This window comes from Colletotrichum lupini, chromosome 6, assembly GCF_023278565.1.
Source record: "Colletotrichum lupini chromosome 6, complete sequence".
Classification (NCBI taxonomy): Eukaryota; Fungi; Ascomycota; class Sordariomycetes; order Glomerellales; family Glomerellaceae; genus Colletotrichum; species Colletotrichum lupini.
This window is the reverse complement of record NC_064679.1, coordinates 3,226,098-3,249,724: the sequence shown is the minus strand read 5'-3', so window position 1 is coordinate 3,249,724 and position 23,627 is coordinate 3,226,098. Positions and strand designations below refer to the sequence as shown.

At 53.7% G+C, this 23,627-nt stretch overlaps 10 protein-coding genes across 10 annotated transcripts; 5 read left to right on the top strand and 5 right to left on the bottom strand.

Moving 5' to 3' along the window:
- Positions 1-163: 163 nt before the first annotated feature.
- Positions 164-1,377, bottom strand: CLUP02_12481 (uncharacterized protein; the record flags this gene model as incomplete). The annotated part of the gene is made up of 3 exons (XM_049291445.1): positions 164-445; positions 594-900; positions 1,238-1,377. The coding sequence occupies 3 exons, from the start codon at positions 1,375-1,377 to the stop codon at positions 164-166; spliced, it is 729 nt and encodes a 242-aa protein (XP_049148590.1).
- A 428-nt stretch (positions 1,378-1,805) lies between these two features.
- CLUP02_12480 (uncharacterized protein) lies at positions 1,806-2,254 on the bottom strand (the record flags this gene model as incomplete). Its single annotated transcript, XM_049291444.1, has 2 exons — positions 1,806-1,912; positions 2,071-2,254. 2 exons carry the CDS (start codon positions 2,252-2,254, stop codon positions 1,806-1,808), a joined length of 291 nt encoding a protein of 96 aa, XP_049148589.1.
- A 3,909-nt stretch (positions 2,255-6,163) lies between these two features.
- CLUP02_12479 (phosphoribosylglycinamide formyltransferase) lies at positions 6,164-7,365 on the top strand (the record flags this gene model as incomplete). The annotated part of the gene is made up of 4 exons (XM_049291443.1): positions 6,164-6,174; positions 6,355-6,929; positions 7,032-7,156; positions 7,225-7,365. The coding sequence occupies 4 exons, from the start codon at positions 6,164-6,166 to the stop codon at positions 7,363-7,365; spliced, it is 852 nt and encodes a 283-aa protein (XP_049148588.1).
- A 104-nt stretch (positions 7,366-7,469) lies between these two features.
- Positions 7,470-9,450, top strand: CLUP02_12478 (uncharacterized protein; the record flags this gene model as incomplete). Its single annotated transcript, XM_049291442.1, has 10 exons — positions 7,470-7,607; positions 7,655-7,745; positions 7,846-8,139; positions 8,197-8,278; positions 8,356-8,462; positions 8,557-8,705; positions 8,810-8,859; positions 9,174-9,186; positions 9,258-9,334; positions 9,399-9,450. 10 exons carry the CDS (start codon positions 7,470-7,472, stop codon positions 9,448-9,450), a joined length of 1,053 nt encoding a protein of 350 aa, XP_049148587.1.
- Positions 9,451-10,629: 1,179 nt separating this feature from the next.
- CLUP02_12477 (cation efflux family protein) lies at positions 10,630-13,032 on the top strand (the record flags this gene model as incomplete). The annotated part of the gene is made up of 6 exons (XM_049291441.1): positions 10,630-11,048; positions 11,198-11,836; positions 11,926-12,039; positions 12,102-12,200; positions 12,348-12,553; positions 12,791-13,032. 6 exons carry the CDS (start codon positions 10,630-10,632, stop codon positions 13,030-13,032), a joined length of 1,719 nt encoding a protein of 572 aa, XP_049148586.1.
- Positions 13,033-13,972: 940 nt separating this feature from the next.
- On the bottom strand, positions 13,973-20,111 carry CLUP02_12476 (phosphatidylinositol 3; the record flags this gene model as incomplete). The annotated part of the gene is made up of 7 exons (XM_049291440.1): positions 13,973-15,169; positions 15,220-15,507; positions 15,555-15,761; positions 15,811-16,429; positions 16,477-18,182; positions 18,238-19,842; positions 19,929-20,111. 7 exons carry the CDS (start codon positions 20,109-20,111, stop codon positions 13,973-13,975), a joined length of 5,805 nt encoding a protein of 1,934 aa, XP_049148585.1.
- Positions 20,112-20,611: 500 nt separating this feature from the next.
- On the top strand, positions 20,612-21,463 carry CLUP02_12475 (proteasome A-type and B-type; the record flags this gene model as incomplete). The annotated part of the gene is made up of 2 exons (XM_049291439.1): positions 20,612-20,715; positions 20,776-21,463. The coding sequence occupies 2 exons, from the start codon at positions 20,612-20,614 to the stop codon at positions 21,461-21,463; spliced, it is 792 nt and encodes a 263-aa protein (XP_049148584.1).
- A 146-nt stretch (positions 21,464-21,609) lies between these two features.
- CLUP02_12474 (uncharacterized protein) lies at positions 21,610-21,855 on the bottom strand (the record flags this gene model as incomplete). Its single annotated transcript, XM_049291438.1, has 2 exons — positions 21,610-21,697; positions 21,767-21,855. 2 exons carry the CDS (start codon positions 21,853-21,855, stop codon positions 21,610-21,612), a joined length of 177 nt encoding a protein of 58 aa, XP_049148583.1.
- Positions 21,856-21,921: 66 nt separating this feature from the next.
- On the top strand, positions 21,922-23,199 carry CLUP02_12473 (uncharacterized protein; the record flags this gene model as incomplete). The annotated part of the gene is made up of 6 exons (XM_049291437.1): positions 21,922-21,974; positions 22,194-22,426; positions 22,516-22,596; positions 22,789-22,826; positions 22,896-23,027; positions 23,101-23,199. 6 exons carry the CDS (start codon positions 21,922-21,924, stop codon positions 23,197-23,199), a joined length of 636 nt encoding a protein of 211 aa, XP_049148582.1.
- A 51-nt stretch (positions 23,200-23,250) lies between these two features.
- CLUP02_12472 (uncharacterized protein) lies at positions 23,251-23,583 on the bottom strand (the record flags this gene model as incomplete). The annotated part of the gene is made up of 1 exon (XM_049291436.1): positions 23,251-23,583. The coding sequence occupies one exon, from the start codon at positions 23,581-23,583 to the stop codon at positions 23,251-23,253; it is 333 nt and encodes a 110-aa protein (XP_049148581.1).
- Positions 23,584-23,627: the final 44 nt, after the last annotated feature.

Here is a 23,627-nt window from a genome sequence, read left to right as displayed (position 1 = left end):
CGGTGGGCGGGTGGGAATGTGGAAAGGAGGAGGCGATCCGATCAGTAAGGAATTAGGCAAGGCAAGAGAAAGTGAGTGAGCGAGAGAAAAGCCAAAAAGGCACGGCTAAGTCTAACGCAGGCCAGCCAAGTGTGAGGGTCCCCGTCGACCAAACAGGGGCATGTCAGAAAGAACGTGAGCAGGGCCAGTCCAGGTCTCCAGGTCTCCAGGAGAGAAAATATGAAAGGTCGATGCTCTCCTCTGCTCTCTGCTCTGCTCTGCTTTGCTTTGCTCCTCTCCTCACTTCTGCATCCCATGTCTTGCGTCCCGCGTCCTGCGTTCTTGGTGGGCCATTTTTCCAGTTCCTGCTGATGGTCTGCTGCTCTGGGACTCTGGGCTTTGTGAGTCTGGTCTGCTTTCTCCCACATCGACGCACTTCCCTGGTTCCAACACCCAGTCGCAGGGCCTATTTTTATTAGGAGAGTGGAGAGACCAAGCAATAGTTGCTGGAAATAGTGGGCTTGAGGCAGCGCTTCACGCGAAATGTCGAGCCAGCCCACCACCGTTCCTTTCACTTGTGACTTCACAGCCTGGTCGGCCCGCTGCCAGCATACCTGCACAGCTGCCTTGCCTCTTTGCTCTGCAGTTTTTCCCTGGTTCGCCCTGCTGGAATTCTCTGGGCCCAGGGGTTCAGGGTCAGGGATCCAGGGGAAGGGGGTGTGTGCGGAGAAAAGACGAGAAGGGGGGAATGGTATTGAGGATTCGAGGGTTTTGGGCTGCATGGCATTGGATGGGCAGCTTGGGATGACGATGGGATGGCCCGGAGATCGCTCTACTGCCATGTCTGAGGAACGCATAGCGGTCGTTTGTTCGTTTGTTCGTCGTCCGCCGTCCTGCTGAACTCTGGTCCAAGCCCGCGTGCTGCGTAAACCCTGCCCAAAAGACCGGATGGTAAAACGGGAGATGAGAGACGCCTTCGTTTCCGCCGATGGTATTTTCTTGGATCCTCCAGCAAGTGATGGCTTGCTCTCTCGTTCTCGGTACAAGCGTACGACATGGTCCACGGCCCCGGAGGATTTCGCCATTGTCTCTCTTGGTCCTGAATTGAACCCTTTGAAGGAATCGCCCATTGGGATTAGTGTCGTTGGGTGGCGTCCATCGTCCATTTCCCCCTGGCCGCACACCCTCTTTGGCGGTAATCATACTCGGGGCGGCTTGTTTCTTTCTTCATGCGGAGTAGCGTAGCGGTATGAGCTACTCGAATGTCGCACTGCGTCGTCTGCCTTCAAGGTTCTCGTTACCGATGTGGTACCCCATCCTCTCAGGCTTCAGCTGCACCCGCCATCCAATTGCTGCACCATGGCACTCAGCCCAGCCTCTCGCTGAGGTGTCCTGCATGTTTTCGTTGCCCGGGGCTGCGAGTTCTCAACATCGGCTGAAATGTTGGAAGCTCTGAAGTTAACGCCACCCAGACTTTGGTCTGCCATGCAAGATGTGCCGAAAAACGAGGACAGAACGTGCTTGGGCGATCGGCTGAATTTGACTTTGGAAAGAGAGCCATCCGGACGAACAGACGAGCGCGGATAAGCAGGAGGCTTCGAGTACCTAGGGCATACGAACTAGGTGGTGCACTGAGAAAGCTGGGTCCTCCTTTGTAGACTGTCGGCAGCCTCGGTAGCGACTCGAGGTCATAAAATTAAACTCGGAGCCGCCGCCATCGAATTTTGGAGACGACTGCAGGTCGAGATTCCTTGGCTAGTGAGCTAATGGACACAAGTTACAACGGCGGCCAGCAACGACAACGTTTTTCTTGCTCATGCCATGTCTCATACTTCCTTTTCCGTCGGCAGGATGGGGCTTCGAGAAGTGGCTGCAGAGTGTGTAGACAGATGGCTGGTTGCGTATCCAGGAATGAGGTTCGGACATCTGATGACTTTTGGTCAGCGGAAGCCGGATGACTGCCACTCCCGAGTATTGCAGATGATGAAATGTTTCGAGGGTAACTGTCTCATCGCAACTTTGTGTTTTCCCGAAGCAAAGCTTGGTCCTTGATTCGGTCAACCTGCTAGATCCACGCCAATATGAGCCTACCAAGAGCAGAGGAGACTTGGTTGGTAGCAAACCCGCCGTAGATTTGTCCGAGACCGATCCAAGTCCGGGAGACAAAGCAACGATGGAGGTTCGAAATGACGGGCACTCGCATTCTACCGAGGAGTGCGTGACCAAAACGAATGGACCTGATCAGACTCAAGCTCGATCGCATCCATGGTGGCATGGCATGTCGTCTGGGACGTTGGATCGATAGCACTTCCAGTCACCCCGGCTCGAAGGAGACACAAAGGACGGCTCCCTGTAGGCCGTGGCCGGGATCGTGTCGGGTTTACGGCGGGTGGTTGACAGGGCAGAGCAGATGTCTGTCCCGTGCATGTACGAATATGTACTCCGTACGTACGACATCTGACTACTTTTATTCCTGAAGGCTCTAGAGCGTCGTCCAAGAATGCCCAGACCGAAAAATACGTCGTCCGGCAGATAGGCGATGGAGACGAGACGAGACTCGGACGAGGCATTCGTAGACTTGCTTGATTCTCCTCAATGTCTTGTTAACAGCGTCTGTCTGGGATGCGTTCGACTCTCTCTCACTTTTCTTTTCTGGTTGCAAGGAAGAAAACAGGAGACAACCGTTTGACGCAGGTGTGGATATGGGGCGCGGTTCCATCGGCAGCCACATGTTGCGTCTTCAAGACTAAGACGATGTATAAGAGATGCTGGCAGTCTGGCAGAGCCTGTGGGAGGCGAATCGTATGCCGATTCGCTGAATTGAAGATTTGAGGTTGCCAGTTGCGATGTGGGAGGGGGCGTGTATGGAGGCGAGGGGCAAGAGCCTGGAAGGGGAAGTTGACCGGTGTGGAAGGCAGGCTGGAGGCTCCCGAGGAGAGGGTGGACCTGGAGGCTGGCACCTGACGAAAGTACCTATGTATGTACCTTACTTTGGTAACGTTGGTATCATGAGCATGGGCTGCCGATGCAAGGTACCTTGCTTGGACCTCCATTGCTCTTCGTAGGTATGCCCCGGCCGCTTATAGGACAATCCCATCCCGCAATCACGCAAAACAGAATTGACCAGGACAAGAGCAAAGCGGGATACTTGGGAGAAGCTCTCCCGAATCTTTATTTCAACTCATATCGCCGCTGTCAAGACGGATACCTATGTCGCCATCTATCGGTACTTTTGTTCCGATCACGACTTTGGCCCATAATTCCCAAGGACGAATACTTGAAAAGAGCCGCCGGACAGGATATACCTGGTGCTCCGGCCTTGATAATACCTTGGCATAAGAGATTAAACACGAATGAGAGGAAGACGCAAGAGCATGTCCGAGATGGGGCGTTAGCGTGACGCTACTCTCGTAGCCCCAGAAGGTCTCCCCAAACACTGAAGACAGACTGTCCTGGAAGCTTGAATAGTGGTTCCTTCAGGCACCAAGATTCTACTTGTCACTTTGTCTGTACTTTACTACTGCTGCCACCTGTGGCTGATATCTGGCGAAGACGTGTGTGAAAAGGTGAATGAAGGTGTGTCGTGTCTTTCGGGTTGAGGAGGTACTTTATCCGTACTGTTGATGCTTTTGCAACCATGCCATGGCTACCTGCCTTAAGTTGGGTAAGGTGCCTTCCCTTATTGACATCCGTAGTTCATCAACTGAAGTGGCGTGCTTTCTGAAGAAGCAGCAAGGAACGACACACGGAAAATGTGAGAGGGGACAAAGGGACGTCCCGTCGGCCTGTCCCTTAGCAAGTTCGTGTCCTTCTTTCCCCCTCCACTTCCCGAATAAGGTACCCATCGGAAGGTCTGACAGTGACGCGGTTTCTCTGGCTGAGTGAAGACTTATGGCACTCTGCCTTGAGAGTCGAGACTGAAGAGTCAAATGGAACTTGGAAGGCCGCTGATGAGGGTCTTCAACCTGGAACGGGCCAACTCACACCTCTCCACCTACCTGCAGGGTTGCGGACTTGTTGTGAATGTCAATCCCTTTTCCACAGCTTCTATTTTCCGCACACGTACCCAGTTGCCTCGTATCGACAACTCGCAGCTCCAGCCCATTCGTTGGATTCTCTGACCGTACCAGAAGGGGAAAAAAAAAAAAAAAAAAAAAACTGCAAGCTGGCAGCTAAAAGAGATTTACGCCGTCTCTTAAGGATAGTCCTCCATCAAATATAGTATACTAGCACGACTAGGAAGCTGCGCTGTCTCCATAAAATTTCAAAATTCCATCTTGAAATCCTGCCAGGGCGATTTTGGTACATGGGAGAACCCACAAAATGATGTAAGTAACAAGCAAAGCCACCCCCCGATGATGGCCTTATCGAAGTTGATGTACGAATAAGAAATAAAAGTACCTTAGCATATTGTGCACAGTAGGATTTTTGGCGTAACCTGCCACGGACAGATACATTTCACGGCTCTACCTACCTTTGCCTACGTCGACGACGTCTTGTAATTCCCACTTCCAAGTATCCATCCGTACGGGCATAGCCGTCGAGGCAGTAGGACAACCATAACGTCCGTTCCCGCTCTGCAACTGTCCGTCGCGCTTTGGCCTGTAGGCCGCTGCCCAGGCCGGAGTAGCCTAATTGCAACTTAGCCAATCCCGTTCGTCAATAATTCAATCTCAACATGGCACGGCCGAGATTCGATCGAGACAGGTCGACCCAATCCGAGCCGATGACAGCGAACTAACTGGTCATTGCCCCGATCCGATTCCATGAGCTTTCAATAATGCGGCACCACGATGCAAGAAAAAGGGAGAACACTCCAAAGAAAATGGATTACACTCACACTGGCACACCCTCGTCAATAGTCGGCGGATTAAAGCTCCGTCACTTGCCGCGCATCCTGCGTTGCTACCAATACATGCCAGGGCGAGGCTCAAAGGGGGAATGTTCATGTCGCCTTGAACACCCGTGTTGGTTTGGTCCGTCTTGGTCTCGTCGGCTGCCTTGCCGCCCCAGACTTGACCCCTGTTTAGGAAGGTTTGTTCCCCTGCGGAAATGGACGGTCAAACGGCGTCTTGCTGCTCTCCGCCGTTGAGGGGCCGGGCCTCTAGTGTACTTTCGCGTCCGAGTATGGCGCATGCGGGCGCTTCTGGTTGGCAGGGGTCGGAGATCACAGATCTGACGATGGCCGCTCGTGGGTGCATGAGCAAGCCGCAACGCATTTTTATTGCCTTGAGCTCATGCCTCATGTGGGAATTCGGTTTACGGATAGGCCATTCACCATGGTTAGACTAAAGGTCCGTCGGTAAGAGACAATTCATAACAAGCTCATACAGTCAGGCTAGGGAGAATTAGTGAGCCAAGGCCATTTCGAAGCAGCAACCTGTGCTGTCAATCTCTCGCGTTAGACGTCGTGTCTGATGGGGACACCACGGATACAATAACTTCTGTCTCCTGCCGTTAAGACCGGCCATGTCCGTGTCGGAGAATTGCTCGTCATCAAATGGAGCGGTGAAAACCGAACGTGGTTTCTTATCACGAAATGGGTAACATCACGAGATACGAGCTCTTGGGCCCCGTCTCACTATTGCTTGTTGCCCAAGTAATACTATGTGAGTGGAAACATTGCAATCCTCCCGAGCAATCCACCAGCCAGGGCTCTTGGGCGCGGCCTCGGGCTAGATTCGACTACTAAGCTCTGTGCTTGGCTGTAGGTTAGCCCGACATTGAAATTTCTTGTTTCTTTTCATATTCTAGCCACATTATTCCTTTCATCCAGACTCATAAAGCCTCCTACCGTATGTTCAAACCATCAAATTGCCCTCACCCTGGACGATGGCCAAAATCTTGAATGATGCTACCCAGCTTAGTAGCTCTCATTTTCTACAATGCTTCACTTGCAACTCATAGTCGACATCGAATCTTGGTGTACCTCAATGTTCTTGGCGCGTTTTTTTTCCCGATGAGTTGAGTGAACCTGCAGTGCTCACATGTAAACCTGAGTGAGTGAAAACTCAATCAAGAGCGACCGGTAGCACCGAACATTCAGTCTCCCAGGCCGTCTTCAAACCACAATTTGGTTGGTTCCCGCCCCGAGTGACTGCCCGGCCAATGACAAGCTACCCCGCCCTTTCTCAGATGCGCTCACAGAATTTTTTTTTAAACTTCTGGCGCATGGCACAACCTCATGACTTTGAAGTGAATACTTTGTGTAACGAGACGCCAGAAACCCCCCCATGACAAGCATTTGAATCCCGAGGAAACATCCACAAGATTCAAGAGGTCGGGAAAAGCGTGACCCCCCGGGCTCTGTGAAATTAGCTTCAAAATTGCTGCCTTTTTGTTTCACCCACACTTGGACATCCAAATTGGTCACAGAAACGGCGAGACCCGTCTCAACCAGAATATCTCGAGAGTTACCCCTCCAAGGAAAGAAGACTCGAACTCACTTCTACTCGCCCCTAAATCAAGGCAACTCACTCGAACCCAGCATCTCACACTCACACTCACATTCACCAACATCACACATCTAACCATGTCGTCATCATCCACCACCGAAACCTGCCGCCTCGTGGTCCTCTGCTCCGGCTCCGGCACGAACCTGCAAGCCATCATCAACGCAGTCGCCGACGGCACCGTACCGCGAAGCAAGATTGAAAAGGTCATTGTGAACCGCAAGACCGCCTACGCCGTCCAGCGCGCGGAGAAGGCGGGCATCCCGACGCGGTACTTCAACCTCGTCTCGGGCGGCTTCACGGCCAAGGGCGAAAAGGACGAGGCGAAGCTGCGCGAGGGCCGCGGCCGGTACGACGCGGCGCTGGCCGAGCTCGTGCTGCAGAACGAGCCGGACCTCGTCGTCCTCGCCGGGTGGATGCACGTGTTTAGCGCGCCGTTTTTGCGGCCGTTGGAGGCTGCCGGAGTTCCGGTCATTAATCTTCATCCGGCGCTGCCTGGTAGGTTTTCTGAACTCCCTGTGATGCTCTAGAAGCAGAAGGGGGGAAAGGGGGTAAAATTTGTGATGTGTGCAAGATTATGTGACTGACACTGCTCGTCAGGCCGTTATGATGGTGCCAATGCGATTGGAAGGGCATACGAAGATTTCCAGGCCGGCAAGCTTGAGAACAACCGGACCGGAGCAATGATTCACTATGTCATTGAGACGGTGGACCGTGGAGAGCCTGTTCGTCTACTCCCGGAGGTGTTCCCCCTTCCCCAGTCGCACGTTATGCTGACGAACGGCCGTGATAGATCCTCATTGAGGAGGTTGAGATTCGCTCGGGTGACAGCCTGGCAGATGTGGAAGAGCGTATGCACAGCGTCGAACACGGTCTCATTGTCAAGGCCACCGCAAAGGTCGTGCAGGAGATTTTGGAAAGGAAGAAGCAATAGATGGAAACATTGGCAGTAATGGGGCAAAAACGTTGGGAAGCTTTCGTGACACAAGACTTCAACATCGTCACACGTCATCAATCAGACTCACCGCTAGGTGTTGTATGAGCCTAGATTCAGTTTCTGGCTCCAGCTCCTTTGGTCTCTTCCAGATGCAGTGCCCAGCCTATATGGCCAGTTATGTTGGCTTCACGCAAAATCCGGAGTCAAAGGCTGGGCGAGCGTTCATTGGCCCTCAAAGAGTCATCAAATTATGAACAGGCGCAGTTGCCCATCTAACACGGCGAAGAGCCGGGCAAGCCATGTCTGCATGGGAAGGGAGAGCTTGCCAACCCAATGGATGACCCGTGAGGGCGACATTTTGAGGAAACATAGCCCAAGTAGAATCACATGAGGAGCTAGAACAGGAGTCAATCCAGCGGCTCTTCTCTACTCAGCTCGGTTCTATCGGGGGAACACTCAATGGAACAAATCTCTGAGCCAATGGACCACAGATCTCGGAATGCGGCCGCCAAGCGACATCACTAGTTATGATCTTTGGTGGTCTTTTGTTGGTTACTGATGATCTGAAGGCAGTAGGAAGACCTCGGGGAGAAGAAGAAGAAGAAGAAGAAGAGCTTCTGGCAACAGTTATTGAGTTCCCAAGAACGGAAGACGTGAATAACATCGTCCGTCACAAGAATGGAGCTCAAGCCCCGAATCGGCTCGAGTTCGGCCTGGTGCCCATGTCCAGGCAGCAACCAAAGCCGAAGTCAGCAAAACGGGGGTGCATCCGTGCCAGCCTCCGAATCGTGTATTTTTATTCTTTCTTTGGAGTGTGGAAAGGATAAGCTGTCGTGATTATGAAAGGGAAGCCGGAGCCGGAGCCGAAGCGGAGGGTCCCTCATCAGTTGAATCAGGTGATGGCGGCCAGGTACAAAAAAAAAAAAAGGTTCGCCAAAAGTTGCTGCGAATGGGAAGAAGATGCGGCTCTGCTGAGATGTTCTGCAGGTCCACGGCCCGGGGAGGGGGAAGGGAGGGGAGGGGAGGGGAACCCCTAACCAACTTCCTTATTGAGGAGCCAATGACGAGTGTAGGGCTGAAGGAATTGGGTAAACGTGGGAGTTGAGCCAGGGTTTCTTGAGTCTTTTTGGCGTTGAATGACAAGAGTATATCGTCCTCTCTGTCTTGCTGTCACTATTTGGTTGCAAGTATGTATACAGATAATGTCTAGGGACTATTCGCAAGTCCTGGGTTACCATCGAACATGCCGTAATGCCAAGCCACGGCGCTATGCAAGCATTGTCACTAGAAACCCCGTCGTCTCTTATGCCGGAGTTGAGACGGGAGACAACTTGATTGTCCGTTTTTGCCGATGTGCTGCGCCTCGGCAGGAGTCTCGAAAGATGAGCTCCTAACCTAGGAAAGGGGAAGGGATAAGCAGGGTCGAGTTGGGAACAAACAGTTACCGTTTGATCTGAATCTTGGCGGTGGCTCGAGTAGAGCTCCCTTTTGGTAAGTGATGGGAATGGTTCAGACAATTGGGGGCCCTGGAGGCTGGGGGTACCTCAGATAGTTTGAACTTAGTCAGTTGGTGCTCGGCTAAACCAACTCTGGGAAAAGGGAAGACAATACGGAGTATGTATGGGGGGGGGGGGGGGGGACGCGGGCCGGGGGGGTTGAAATGGATTATGAACTCGGAAGTGGCGGTAAAAGGGCAGGTTGAGTCGGGGGGAAAGGGCACTAATTTGCCATGTTGGGGCCCTTGGGGGCTGTACTCAACTTTTTTCACTCAGGACTAGCCGAATCAATCTAACGAGATGAGAAAGTATTGGCGCGACTGTGAGCTCTCCACAAGGTACTTATGTGTGTGTAGGTATGTGTACGGAGTATGTGTGAGTGCTCTGGTTGAGTTCAGAGCTCAGAGAGAAGATGAAGAAGAAGGGCTGGCGAAGTTATGCAATGAAGTCATGAACCCAGCAGCTGAAAGGTCAAACCTAGTTTTGAGTGTCCCCCCCAAGGTGAGAGAGGCTTGATGTTGCACCAAGTGCCAGAAACCCCAAGAGTCCGTGGGTTGCTGAGGACCTTCAAGAGATGGTGGCCTAGGTACCTATGGTCCATGGAGGGAGGGACCATTCAGAATGGCAGAACGAGACACGGGAGACAATGCTGAAGGGCCGACACCGGCTCAAAAGGCAACTTGGCGCGAGAACGTCCCCGTTTTCCAGCTGAAAGCTCCAATCTTTTTCTACAATTGCCTCGCCCTAACTGAGAGTGTCGCGACCTGGTTGGCTGGGGGCGTTCTTGGAAATGGAAATGGGCAAACCTTTTTTCTTTTCTGGCTGAGGCCAGGGCCGGGGGGTTTCGTTCTTCGGGTGGACAGGAAGGGCAACTCGAAACTACCTTAGGTACCTAGTGTTTGTATCTGTACGTATCTGTGCTCGTACTGAGTGTAAGTTAGGTACTGAGGTACGGATAGATAGGCCAAGGTACCTTACCTCGCCTGTCTGCCTTGCCTCGATGATGACAGGGGAGCTCCCTCGTTGCCCATCTGATCAGCGAAATAGGTACTCTGTAGACAACGAGAAAGAGCGAGAGAAGGGGAGAAAGAGAGAAGGACCAACGTACCTGGAAAAGCGCCCAGAGGAGCTACAGCAGAATCCATGGCGTTGCGCAGGTTCAAACGCCAGTAGCCACTCCTCCGATACAACATTGGTCGGGTCTGCCAACGCCCGTACCGTGAAGCTCCCCAAGCGTCTCTTGGTTTTGTCGAATCGTAGCCCCAGGAAGCTCTACGCGAGTGTGAGCTCTCTCGAAAAGGTCCCCTCCCCATCCAAACCAAGCCCCCAGACCCCAACCCACTGTCTCGCCGCGTCTTGCCTTGCCTTGCCTTGCCTTGCCTTGCACGGTAAGTACCTTACCTTGCCGGCTGCTCGTCTCCTCAGACCCTCCGGGTCCATACTGCATACTCCGTCACTGGGGGGCCGCCTTTTTTTACACGTCCACGCGCGCCGGGACCTGCCAATTCACAGCTTGGAGCTGCCTGCTGCACGCCGACCACGAGATTATCAATCTCATCTATTATCTTGGCCTTCTCCCTCGCATCGCGCCGGCTACTCTTCCCTTTTTCTCTTCTCTCTCTCTTCCTCCTTCACTTCAATCTCACTTCACCTACCTACCCTTCCGCCTAGCTCCACTCCATTCTCTCTGTTCCTCTTCCCTGGTCGTCTCCCTCCCAATTCGACCTCTGCCGTCATTGCCTCTCTTTCTTTTCCTCCGGCCACGATGAGCTCGCCGCAGGATCATCGCTCGAGCAGCCCTCGAGTAGGCTCATTCAAACGTCCCTCAGTACTCAATGCCGATAGCGACCCATCACTTCTGGCCACCAGAGGCAGCGGCGCCTTGGTATCGCTCATCCGGAACCGCTCCAATGCCACTCTGCGAGAGTCGCTCAAGAGCCCGGCCTACCACCAGCTAGGTCACGACGAAGAGGAACATGAGAGCACCTCTCTGCTTGGCTTCCTGCACAGGGACTCGGACGATGACCACCACCACCGCTCCGCCGCCGAGGAGCGCCGTCTAAGCGAACTCATTTTCGGCCCTCAGATGAGGAGCATGCGCCTTATCGGCAACAGCAACCCGCGCTATCAATGGGAGCGCTACTGGAAGACGGAGGCCGAGCTTGAGGTTATGCCAAAGCATATGTAAGTTCCTACTGTGCAATCTTGCCGCCCCGGATTGCCCAGGCGCATCCGGGGTTCACAGTTTAATCCCCTGCTCCGTCGACTGCTCTCCATGTACCAGTTTGCGAGTTGAGTTGCGAGTTGCTAACGTGCATTGTCAATTCCTAAAGCCGCGAATATTACGAGAGAAACAACGATTTGATTCGCATGTACCTCTACATCGACCAGCTCTTGGATTCATCCGTGCCCCACGATCTGCTCAACGAGTATCACCAAGCTCTAGACGCCTCGGCCTACCGCCCAGTCGATGTCCCCCAGACCATTACCGAGGAGTCGCCAACTCCCACCTCACCACCGTCCAGAAGCGGACTCACCTACGGCAGCACTGCTGCTTCAGCCCAAAACAGCAGCACGGAGCAGAGTAGTTCGGCAAACAGCATACAGCAAAAGGCGAAACGCAAACCCAAGGACATTTTTCGGTCCACCGAGGCGACCCCACTTCTCAGTGGCTCTGATGAGGAGGAAGGTTTAGCCGATCAGCCCAAGCCCGAGATCCCATGGCTCGAGGACTCCGACCTCGACAGCAGCGACCCCATCGTCACTTTGGCCATTTGGGTCAATTTTATCGCAAACGCAGCTTTGCTGATCGGAAAGATTCTTGTCGTCGTTTCGGTACCTTCAGTCTCAGTCCTGGCCAGTTTGGTCGACGCGGTTCTCGACTTTCTCAGCACCGCAATCGTGTGGACGACAACTAGGCTCATTGCCGCCAGCCAAAATGACCAGCATTCATATCCTGTGGGCAGACAGCGGTAAGTATCAATTTTACCCCCTTACTTTTTTTTTCGTTCGCGATGCTGCCTCCGCGTTGCATTCCGAGCCGCGTGCTGACTCGCTACAGTCTCGAGCCTCTTGGCGTGCTGGTTTTCTCCATCGTAATGGTTACATCCTTCTGCCAGGTCGCTCTGGAAGCTATCCAGCGTCTCATGTCGCCCGACCACGAAATCGTTCAGCTGTACGTCTCAGTCGCTCCGCAATTTTCGCAGACTCGCAATGCTAACCTCGCGGGAACTACAGCGGCATCCCGGCCATCTCCATTATGGTTGGTACCGTGGTGATCAAGGGCTTGTGCTGGCTCTGGTGTCGTCTCATCAAGAATTCGAGCGTTCGGGCGTTGTAAGTTGATCTGGCACCCTGCTCCTCTTTCGTCGTAACCTCAGCGTTTGCGTCGCAACGGGTTTACGTAGCCGCCTCCTGATCGGCGCCTATCATGGAACATGGGGAACTTTCATAACTAACTCTTTGGTTTTCTCCATTCTGCAGGGCCGACGACGCCATGACCGATGTCATTTTCAACACTGGCTCCATTCTGTTCCCCATTGTTGGCTACTTTGCCAGAATTTGGTGGCTCGATGCCCTCGGTGGTCTTCTGCTGTCTCTCGTCGTCATCGTCAACTGGAGCGGAACCTCGATGCATCATGTCCGAAACCTGACGGGCTTTTCGGCGACTTCGGATGAGAGAAACCTCCGTGCGTAACTTCTTTTCTTCCTCTCTTGTAGCCATCTAACATACCGTTTCGTCTCCCCCACATTTTCTATACTTAGACCCTGTTATAACACCCCCTTGTCATGCCTTTGTTTCCTCTTTCCCTCCTCCCCTTCATTCAAACCTTAAACACGTACTACAAGCTGTAGAGCCAGTTGACCAGTTGATGCATCAAACATTCAGTGAAATCATCCATGAACTAACATGATTACTTCGACAGTCCTTTACCTTACCATGCGCTTCGCCACGTCCATCAAACAGATCCAGAATCTGCGGGCTTACCACGCGGGCGACAAGCTCTTCGTTGAGGTCGACATTGTTCTCAATGCCAACATGCCTCTGAAGGATAGCCACGATCTCAGTGAAGTTCTGACGTATTTCCTCGAGTCGGTGCCCATCGTCGACCGCGCTTTTGTGCATGTCGACTACGCAACGTACAACGTTGACACGCACATCACTTAATAGTTGTGCAGCGAAAGCGTTGCTGTATGACACAATACTCTGTAATATTAAGTACGGGCTATATATTCTGGCAGCCCTTGTCAACATTCTTCCCAATCTCTCCGCATCTCTTGCAACGGTCAGGAGCGTCGGTATATCACCACCCCAGGGCGGAAAAGAGTGGGCGTCATGGTGCAAGGTCAGCAGGAGTATGGGGCTGGAGACAAACTATGAAAAGAAGGATCAGGTCACAAAAAAAGGCAGCATCTTGGGTGGGTTAGCATTTTGAAAGCGATTTAGTGGTTCATGGCCATTGTTGTACATTTTATGTTTATTTGCTCGGTGTATCTGGTTGGCTACAAAAAAGAAACAAGGGGCGGCTGTCTCCCACCTTCCCTTCCGTCCCGTCAGTGTGGGGATCGACAGGGTCTTTGGATGTTGTTTTGTTTGAGAATCCCCCGAAAGTTTCAAACATGATTTTTTTTTTTTGGACATCTGGATTGTCGATCGACGACAAGGAAGTATAGCTCAGGGGGGGTCGGAGGGATACATAGGGTACCTAGTAAAGACAGACGAGGGAACGCAAGTAGCAGGATATACTAGGGACGGCGATGGCGTGGCGCAAAGTTGATTGAAAACAGAACACAAAACCATTCATCTCCCTCAATTGGATTATTATCAATGTGACTGCTAATTCCGTCAAAGGGCGGACGAGGTCCCGGTCTGTGCAACAAGATCACTGCACAGGCGCGTGGTGCTGCTGGTGCGACGGGGCGGCGTGCGGCGCGAGGACCCGTGTATAATATCTCAAGCCGGAATTAGGATTCTACAGAGGCGGCAGCGACGAATCAACATGAGGGCCATAAGCAAAAAGTCGAAACTAGACAAAATGAGAATCCTTCCCTCTTTCTTGTCCTCCAGCCTCCTCCCATCCTCAGATACATGCGCAAGCAAGCGTAGATTAGTAGGGAATGCCGTTGGTAAGCAGCTGAAACTGGTCGTAGACACCGGTCGAGTAACTGTTGGCGCTCCTGCGGATGAGGTCCTTGACAAAGTCGGCCGCCTCGCGCTCGCTGCGCTCCAGCACGAAGCGCTCCTTGAAGTGCTGCACGCTCTCGGGCTTGAAGCACGGCAGGCCAGAGTCCATCATGAGCAGCACGATCTGGCTGAGCTTCTCGCAGTGCTGGCGGGACGCGAGGAAGGCCTTTACGCACAGCTCCTCGAACCACTTGAAGGCCTGGTGGTGCGGGCTGCCGCCCATGACGGCGAGCATCTCCGTCGTCAGCTTGAAGGGCGCGCGCTCGAACTTGATGCCGCCCGGCGCGATGTCGAAGCAGAAGCCAAAGTCAATGTGCAGAATGTGGCCCGCGTCGTCAATCATGATGTTTCCGTTGTGTCTGTCCTTGAACTGCAGGAGGAAGGAGATGATGGAGTAGGCGGCCATGCTCTTGACAAAGTTGCTGCGGGCCTGCTGGAAGCGGAGCGAGTCTTCGTTGCCGTACTTTGAGATGAAGTAGTCGTAGAGGCCGTTGACGGCCTCACGGCCGAGCATGTCGCGGGAGACGGAGTTGGGCAGCACGTCAATGACACCGCAGCCAGGGGCCGTGGCTGTGACGCGGTACGGGTTGACGTAGACATCTAGGCCGACGTTGTGGAAAATGCCTCGGAACGCCGCAATCATCTGCAGGGCAAGAACGTCCTGTCTGCAGTCGTCGCCAACCTTGAAAATGGCAGACTGCCACACTTCAATGGTGTTTTCCTGCGCCGGCGGCGAGTCCTTTTTGTGAACATCCTCGAGCATATCATTAACATCATCAAGGCTGCCCTTGTTCTTCTTGATGCGGAACGTTGCCATGTAGGGCGCCTTGGCGTGACTCTGGAGAGGCTTGCCAGACTTGCGATCGATGCCAATCACGACACCATCGGGGTTACTCGGAAGGTAGACGCCAATCTCAACCTTGATCTTGCGCAGTTCCTCCTCAATCTTCTGTGCCTTCTCCGGCTTGGGCCGGCCGACATATGGCTTCAGTTTGCCCGAAATGTCAGTGACCTCGTCGAAGAAGGCGAACTCTCGCTCGTAGAACGTTCTGTCCACATCAGAGAAGCTTGCAATCATCTTCTCCATAACCTTGTCGAGGGTAGGCTTGATTGCATCAGGCTATTACGTTGTTAGCATCGCACGTAACCGCAGCCTCTTGTCCAACTCACGATAGTTGCGTCGTCATCCTTGTAGGCGTTCGCCTTCATGTTCCAGATGATCTGATGCGCGAACAGCTGCGAAAATTGAGCGGTCTCCAGGATGTACCGTTCCACATAACCCAGTGCGTCGTAGCGCAGCGTCTGCACAATTTGGGGCACGTAGAAGAAAGTCACATCGCTGGAGTGGCTTTCCATTGCCCTCATTGCGTACTGGATAAGGAACGGATGGTTCCGATACGCAGGCAGGAAATACGTGGCAGCCGTGATCGGGTTCACTGGCGACCAGAACAACAAGTACTACGATGGTCAATATCGAACTACAGGAAGCCAGGGATGTCACTTACCTTCAGTTGGAAGCTAACATCGTTGGGCAAAGAGCCACCCAGAAGAATGGGAAGACCCTCCGGCTCGGAGATGGCCTTCTGCGGGAAGTTGATCAACAGCCATCTCACCTCGCGTTGGACACGGGGATAGGGGAATCGAGTGACCAGTTCAATAGCAATAGACGGGTCCTCGGCCCAGGCAACACGAATGAGGGGCGCGAGAGCAGTCTGCACTCATTGTTAGTAACATTCCCGGATTGCAAAAGTCACCACGTACCTCGATAGCAGCCTTGTTAGATTGTCCGTGAGCCTTAGTGGGCTCGCCGAGCGGGTGAACCCACACCGACAAACGCGTTTGTTCGCTCTCAAGTAGGAAAACGAGAAGTTGCTCCTTGGCCTGCAGGGACTTGATCGTGTCTGCAGCGTTGGCTCCGATGAATGCAACATGCTTCAATGCCGCCACGATGTCGGTCAAGAGACGAAGTTCCGTCTTCAGCTGCAGGATGTTGCTACCGAAAGACCATCTTGGAGCGTAACGGAACCAACTGAGTGCGGCAGACAAAATCTTCTCCTTGAACCGCCATTGGGCGATGGCGCCAATGGTCGTACAGACATGCAGCACCTTCAGTCCGAACAATACGATCTGAAACCGGAGTTCTCGTGCCATCGGGTGAGGAGTCGATGATCGCACAGCATCCAGAGTGACATCGAGCATGCGCAGGAAGACTCGCTGGACATCCGGGCTACCCAAGCGGGTGGCATTAAAGTGGCTGGCGAAGAATTGCAACAGCCTCATGTGGGGAGACAGCAGATTGTGCACCTGCTGCTTGCGCTTGGCCAAGGCCTCAAGATCACTGGGCGCAAACTCTTCCTTCAGGAAGAATGGGTCAGGATGCCTGACAACTCGTTAGTCGTGTCTAAAGGAGGGAGTCAGATGACTTACGACATTGCATGGCTAAAGAGCCCGAGGCCGCTCTGGATGGTCGCCTCCCATTGTTGAGCAATTTCGGTAAGAAGTCTAGGCTCGAGGCGTGGGTTCTCGTTCATCACACCCAACCACAGGGAAACGCCCAACTTGATAGACTGCTTTGTGAACATGGCGAAGGGAATGCTGACGAGGTAATGCGCAACAGCGGACTCATCACGGTTGCTGCGGCAAAGCAGGGCTGCAGCTCTGCGTAGGATATCGCGGACTTCGGTAAGAGCAGTGGTCTTCTTGCTCTTGATGCGGGCTTCAACGTGCGCCAGAGCGGTGGCGGCGTTCGCACTATCGCTAGCACTCGATCCTGACGACTGCAAGAAAGACGCTCTACGGTTCAACTGCATGAAGTTCACAAGCTCATTGCCACGTTCGGGTAGAGTCTCGCCATATCGGTACTCTTGACGAGTGGTATACTGAGCAACGAAGTCAGATCCAGTGTTGATACTGCAGTCTCCGACTCGATCGAGGGACTGCAGTCTTTGGTCGGTTGACGGCATGAGAGAGCCAAGCTCGATAGCAAAGGAGCGACCCAAAGAAATGTGGCCATATGCTCCTTCGTCGTCGAACTCGGACAAGTACGTCTGTAGAAGACCCTTGATGTCCAGGGGTGCTATGCTAATAACGCTCGAGACCCATTGTTTGGCTCTGCGATTCAGAACGTCCAAAGTATGGCGGCGGAATGTGTAATCGTCGGATAGCTCGACGGACACATCTCCGAGGCTGGAGGTGAATTTGGATCGTGGTGCGTACAGATCTGTCTCGGCTTCCAAGCAGCTGGACCACATCAGAGAAAGGAGTTCCAGCAAGGCGAAGAGCGACGATCTGTGGCAGAGAGCAGAAGGAACCTGAGTGATGATGCGGTCCGCACAGGTAAAAGCTGCTTGCTGAACTCGCTCGATCCGATGACAGCAGCCACAGAAGATGGCAACGAGCTGTGCGGCAGCATACTGAGCAGAGAAGGTGGCATCTGTACCGCCTAGAGTCTTTCGCAAATACTTGTCCACTACAGCGGCAGCAATGCCCTCCATGGTGCTGCTGACCTCACCTCTACGCATGCTGGGCTCCAAGAAGTACGAGAGAGCCTTGGTGCAATCTCCAGCATCCGCTCGGAGACTCTCAACCAAGTAAGCGGCGTGCAAGAAGATCACCTTGCGGTAACTTAGTCCCTTGATTTCTGGAGCCTTATTAGGAATCAACTCAGTGAGATGCCTCTTCTGCAGCGACTCTCTGTCGGAGCTCATGCCTCGGCGGAGGACGGTGTTAAGCTCGATGTCACTCTCAATCTGTTCCCCTCGCTGTTCAGCAACCAGAGGGGGCGAATGAACGGCCATGATTCGAAGCTCATCAAGATAGGTCTTGCCCATGTCGGTCTGCGTAGTGAAGCCGTGGACAACAATGTTGAACCATGCATCTCTGATCATTGAGTGAGACTCGTCATCAGTAATAGTGTTGAATGCCAGATCGTTGGTGGACATGAAGACGGCCAATGGATGCAGCAGCTCCGCAATCTCTCGGGCAGCCAGCTGAACATCGGCCTCCTTGGTGTGATTCGACTGGTGAACGTCGCCCATGGAAATGATGCTCTCTAACAGGTGCTCCCAGTAGATGTCATAAAGGGGGGATCCACGGTGGAGGTTCGCCGAGATATATGTACGCGCCTTCATGACCTGCTGATTGTTAGACTTGGATAATATGAATGACGATTAGTCAGGAGGCACTCACAGCAACCAGAAGGAAGTCCTTGTGGCCGACAACCCCAATGTGACAAATTCTAGAGAACACCTTCAACAGCGATCGGAACTCAAGCTGTCCGCCCTTCAACGCAAGAGCGGCAGCACCGCTCACAATTTGAGCATCGACACTGCTGTTGACCTTGTCGATTTTCTGAAGCAGCATAGACTGTGCCAAGGCTGTGATCTTCTCGTCATTGCAAGCAGTCGCAATACCACAGATGGCTTGGACGACGTTGCCATACACCATCGCGGTTTCTTCCTCACCGGTAATGGCCAGGGAAATACTGCTGCCAGTCGAATGGCGATTGGGGTATAACGTAGCAGCAGCGTCCACGGCGAGGTCCCCATTGGTGCCGTTCGTCATGGATCTATCAGAGCCAGGGCTCAGAACGTTACCCAAGGTGTAAAGAGTTGTGATGACAGCGTCATGAGAAAGGAGCTGTAGAACAAAAGCCAGGCTCTTGGACGCGACCGCAACAGTGCGAGCGTTGGGCGCACTCTGCACAATGAATCGAGGCAGCAGTCTACTGGCAGTCGCAGCGTATCCCCTGGAGATCTTGCAAACCAAAGCAATCGATCTCAAGACAGTTGCCGCCAGGTTTTCGTCCGCCATTTGGAGAGGGTCTGCAAGGGTCTCCTCCAGCCAATTAATCAAGACGTCGACGTCTGCGACATCCTCGTTCATGAGCGAGCAATTGAGATAGCTGATGAGAGCTGCCGATTTCACTGCAAACGCCAGTCTCTGCTGCCAAGAGGACCCAAGCTTGAGGTAGTCTTCACCGGCTTCGAGATAATTCATCTGGTCAACGGCTACCGTAGTGTACATGTCGAGGGACCGGTAGTCTGCATCTGGACTGCGTGGGGAACCTGGTCTGAACGCCCCATCGCCTGACATGAGCAAGTCGAGGATGTGGGTGCCGCGCAAGAGGGATGCGTCGGTGACCAAAAGCGAGGTGCCAGAGACAAGAAGCCACATGTAGCTTCTTTGGAGCAAGATGGCTCCCAGAGGTCGCCCAGCAGCAGAGTAGTGGCGCAAGTATCTCTTCCACTCTCTGGCATGGCGATCTGAGGACTGTGAGTTCCTGATGGTAGAAAAAGCCGTCTCGACAGCAACCAAGAACGACTCTGAAAGGATATCTCTGAATCGCTGAACCAGTGCCAGTCTGCCTCCAGCTCTCCAGAAGTCTGCTTGTGCCGATGCCGCATCAAGGAAACCAAGCAGCGAGACTGCAATTGTAGCTGTCCTGATAGCGTCCTCCAAGTTCGGGTCTTCGTCGTCCTGCTGAGGTGGGACAGTGTGATCCGCCGCATGATCGCAGGCATTGACAAATGCCCAGACATTGTCGGAAATCATCTCGTGCAGATCATCGTAGTGGGAGCCGAGGGACAGCAGCGCGGCCGTGACGTGGAATGCCAGTGCCTCCGTCGGTGATGGCTCAACCTTTCGGAAGAAGGGCGAAGGAACAAACACCTGGACGTGGGCCTCGAGAACATAGGGGATCAATTGATGGGCAAGTTTCTGAGCGCTCTGGCTCGTCTGAATAGCGGGTGCGGCTTTGCATAGCGATAGGAGGACCTCGAATTCGCGGATTGTCTACAGAAATAGGGGGCTTGTTAGCCGTCGCTCACTACGAGACACAACGATACCCATCGCAAGAATTATGTTGAGAAGTGCACTACCATTGGACATCTCCCAAGAGACGACGAGTTCTGCTTCCCAGAGTAGCCATTGACACCCTTCCCAGCGGCTTGGGTTGCCTTGCACAATCGATCGAGATCAGAGCGGTCGAACGACGTACGCGAGCTGGCAGCTGAGAGCGACGCGATCTTCTCCAGCACCCGCTGCCGAATGTCGCGGGTCATCTTGGGGGAGTTCGTAGGGCTCTAGACCCCGAGGTGAAAGATTTGGTCGATATTTCAAGTAATCTGGTGTTTTCGTGATTTATTGAAGCATTTCACGATGCGGGAGTTTTCCTTGGAATTCGCGTCTATTCGCTGGCAGCTGCACAGTGACGATACCTTGTCTTTAGTGGTATCTCCAAGCCTCCCCCAAATTTCCCATCTGAGAGCAGCCACATCCCTGCACAGCTCCTGCCATTCCTGAGCTGTTCTGTCTTAGTCATCAGGTGAGCTAGCTACCCCTGCCAACCACCACCCACCAAGCAAGGCTGCCAGCTTGACGCGTGCACCGGAGCACTCAGCAGTAGCAGCCTTGAACCTCAATCAAAGCGACGACGTCCCATCAACCCAACCCCACCAACGAACGAACCTCATCGAATTGACGATAACCACCCTTTTGACGACCGGCATATCCATCACGAACGATAACGAATAATCTTCATTTCCCTTCAGATACCGCAATCATGGCTATGTTCAGCCAAAATCCCCTGATGAACGGGCCCAACTACTCCTTCTCCGAGGCCCCCAAGACCGCCAACGGCGAGTTCAGACAGCACCGCTTCAACCCGTACGGAGCTCCTCTCGACCCTCCCATCGTACCCAAAAGCTAACCTACCCTGTGCTACAGCTACACGGACAACGGCGGTTCGACCCTCGCCATCGCCGGCGCCGACTTCGCCATCGTAGCCGGCGACACCCGTAGCACTTCCGGATACAGCATCAACTCCAGATACACACCCAAGGTCTTCAAGATCGGCGGCACCACCTCAACACAAGAAGATGCGACAATCATGCTCTCCGTCGTCGGTTTCGCTGCCGACGGCGAGGCCCTCAAGGACCGCCTCGATACCATCTGCAAGATCTACCGCTACCGCCACGGCAAGCCCATGAGCGTCACAGCCTGCGCGAAGCGTCTCTCGACGATCCTCTACCAGAAGCGCTTCTTCCCCTACTACGTCTACGCCATCCTCGGCGGCCTCGACGAGGAGGGCGTCGGCGCCGTCTTCTCCTACGACCCCGTCGGCAGTTACGAGAGAGAGCAGTCCCGCGCCGGCGGTGCCGCCGCCAGTTTGATCACACCGTTCCTCGACAACCAGGTCAACTTCAAGAACCAGTACGTGCCGGGCAGCGGTGTGGGTCACGAGCTGCAGGAGCGTCCCCGCGTTCCCCTGGAGCGCAAGGAGGCCGAGATTCTGGTCAAGGATGCGTTTGACGGAGCGGTCGAGAGACACATTGAGGTCGGTGACCACCTGCAAATGATGGTCATCACCAAGAACGGCATCGAGGAGGTCCTTCTCCCCTTGAAGAAGGATTAAAGATATGACGAGATTCTGGGAAAGTGTTGCGTTTGGGGGGGGGGGGTGTTGTACAATACAGACAGGTAGCAATGCCAAAGAGGCACTTGTTCAGCTGATCAATCATTGTACGCGGTTCAAATTTCAGCCCGCGTGTTCACAGCAAACTAAAGTTCCTTTTGCAACTCGTGCGGGCGGTTCCCGTGTGAATCCCATGCTGCGAGGCCAATTGGAAAACCTGGTAGGTCGCTCGCTCTGCCCCAAAACAAGCATGGGGGAAACAGAAGAATGCAGGCAGGGATACCTCATTTCGCCTCGCAGGACGCATCGGCTACCCAGGACGAACCGATGGTCTTTGACCCCTTTTCTGCTGCATGTGATGCCACACAGCTGGGCGGTATGCAATAGGCCATAGTCCAAGGGGGAGGAAGTCTAATAGGGACGAGTACGAATACGGAATGAATGGATCGGATGCTGCAATGTTCGAAATCCCCCCTTCCGAGAGCTCTCCTCCATTACCGCTTGATATTGGGTGATATCTGGTGCTTTCCTTTGCAAGACTTGCGTTCCTGGCACCAGCGAATCAGACGTAGTAAGTCCGCTTGGCTTTTCCGCGGTACATAGTGTTATTAGGCGTGTGGCATTCTCCATCTCTCTCTCTCTCTCTCTCGCACTGCCATCCATACTTGGTAAGCTAGTCGTCTCGAGGAAAGCGAGCCCTTCCACACGGGACTGTGACAGGTACCACCAGGCTCCAGGTTCCAGATCCAAGCCCAGGTTCAGGTTCCAGAAACGGCACTAAGCGCAGCAAGCGAGGGGCGGGCAGAAAGGAAGGCAAGGACATCGCGGACGGGTATTGGACGTTGGACAGCCCGTTCCTGTCAGACTACGGGTACGGGCTGGACCGAGTTAGCGAGGGCACGATGCACGAAAGCACGGAGGCTCTTTGGGAGAGGATCGCGGACGAGTTACCTTTGGAGCAAAGTGGCAAAGTACCGCGTACTCGGCGCCCGCCCCGTTTGAGATAACCGCCTGTTAGGGCCTGGCTTTGCCTCTGTCTGGCTGTCATCTAGGTATCTACGCTATGGGTGTGCCTCTCTGGAGAGAGCACAGCCTCGCCATGGGAAGCCGGCTAGAGCCCCTTCCCCCAACCTGTGTGATCCGGAATATCGGTAGCGAAACGGTCTTAGACGCCCGAGGAAGCTAGGTATCACGGGGCAGCGGTAGGTCCGAGTCAATCGTATCAAAGGGGCCTCCTGGAGATTATAGAGATTGGAGCTTTTGCCAAGGGGTTAGATGAACCAAAACCGCGAGCACCGAATAGCTTGGCGGGTGATGCTGAATAGTGACGGACATGCCTTTCATCGGGAAGCTGTTGTACGGGGTATCATTGGTAGCTTGAACGAAGCAAGACTGCAGCTTTCAATCCCCCCCCCCCCGGCCTCACGACCAGCTGACCCGCGCCGGGGCTGGCGGGGAGGCCATCCGAGGAGATGAGCTCTCTACTTTTTCTTGCCTGTCATTGCCACAATTGTACGATACAAGGTTATTGGAGTCTCAAGCTACTTTACTGTACGACTGTATGGTACTACGGGACCGCCTAGGGCTGGAAGGCGGGCTACTGACAGCTAACGTCGAACAACTGATTCGTAATCTAGCATAAGCTTCTCCTCTTCAGACGCAATGCCGCTATGGGCCCAGAGAGTTTCGAGATGCGATCGTCGTCGGAAGCTTACTCTCCAAAGGTGTCCTCATAACCCCACCACCACCACCACTACTTACAAAGCCACCAGGCACCGCCGAAAATCTCAGCTTCCAACAAAACGGGTGGTCTGTTTGCCACTGGAGACGTATGCTGATCCTCCGGTGGTAAAGAAGGGACGGACCATGTGCCAGTACGTCGCAGGCCTGAAGAGCTGAACCCTTGTTGCATTGCCGATGAGCATTGCAGGGAATCTTTCGTCTTGATACGACTTGGACAGGCTTGAGCTTGAAAAGAGGCGTGTCAACCCAAGACGGGAAAAAAGCATCTTATCTTCGGTCCATGCCGATTGTGGAGAGGATGCCGATACGACGGTATTCGAGAGGTATTTGGTTAGTTCTCGGCAGATCAGGGGATTTGCCATCTCGAGGATAGCCATTACCCGGGATTACGTCAGGCACACTGCAATTTCTAGTTGAGATG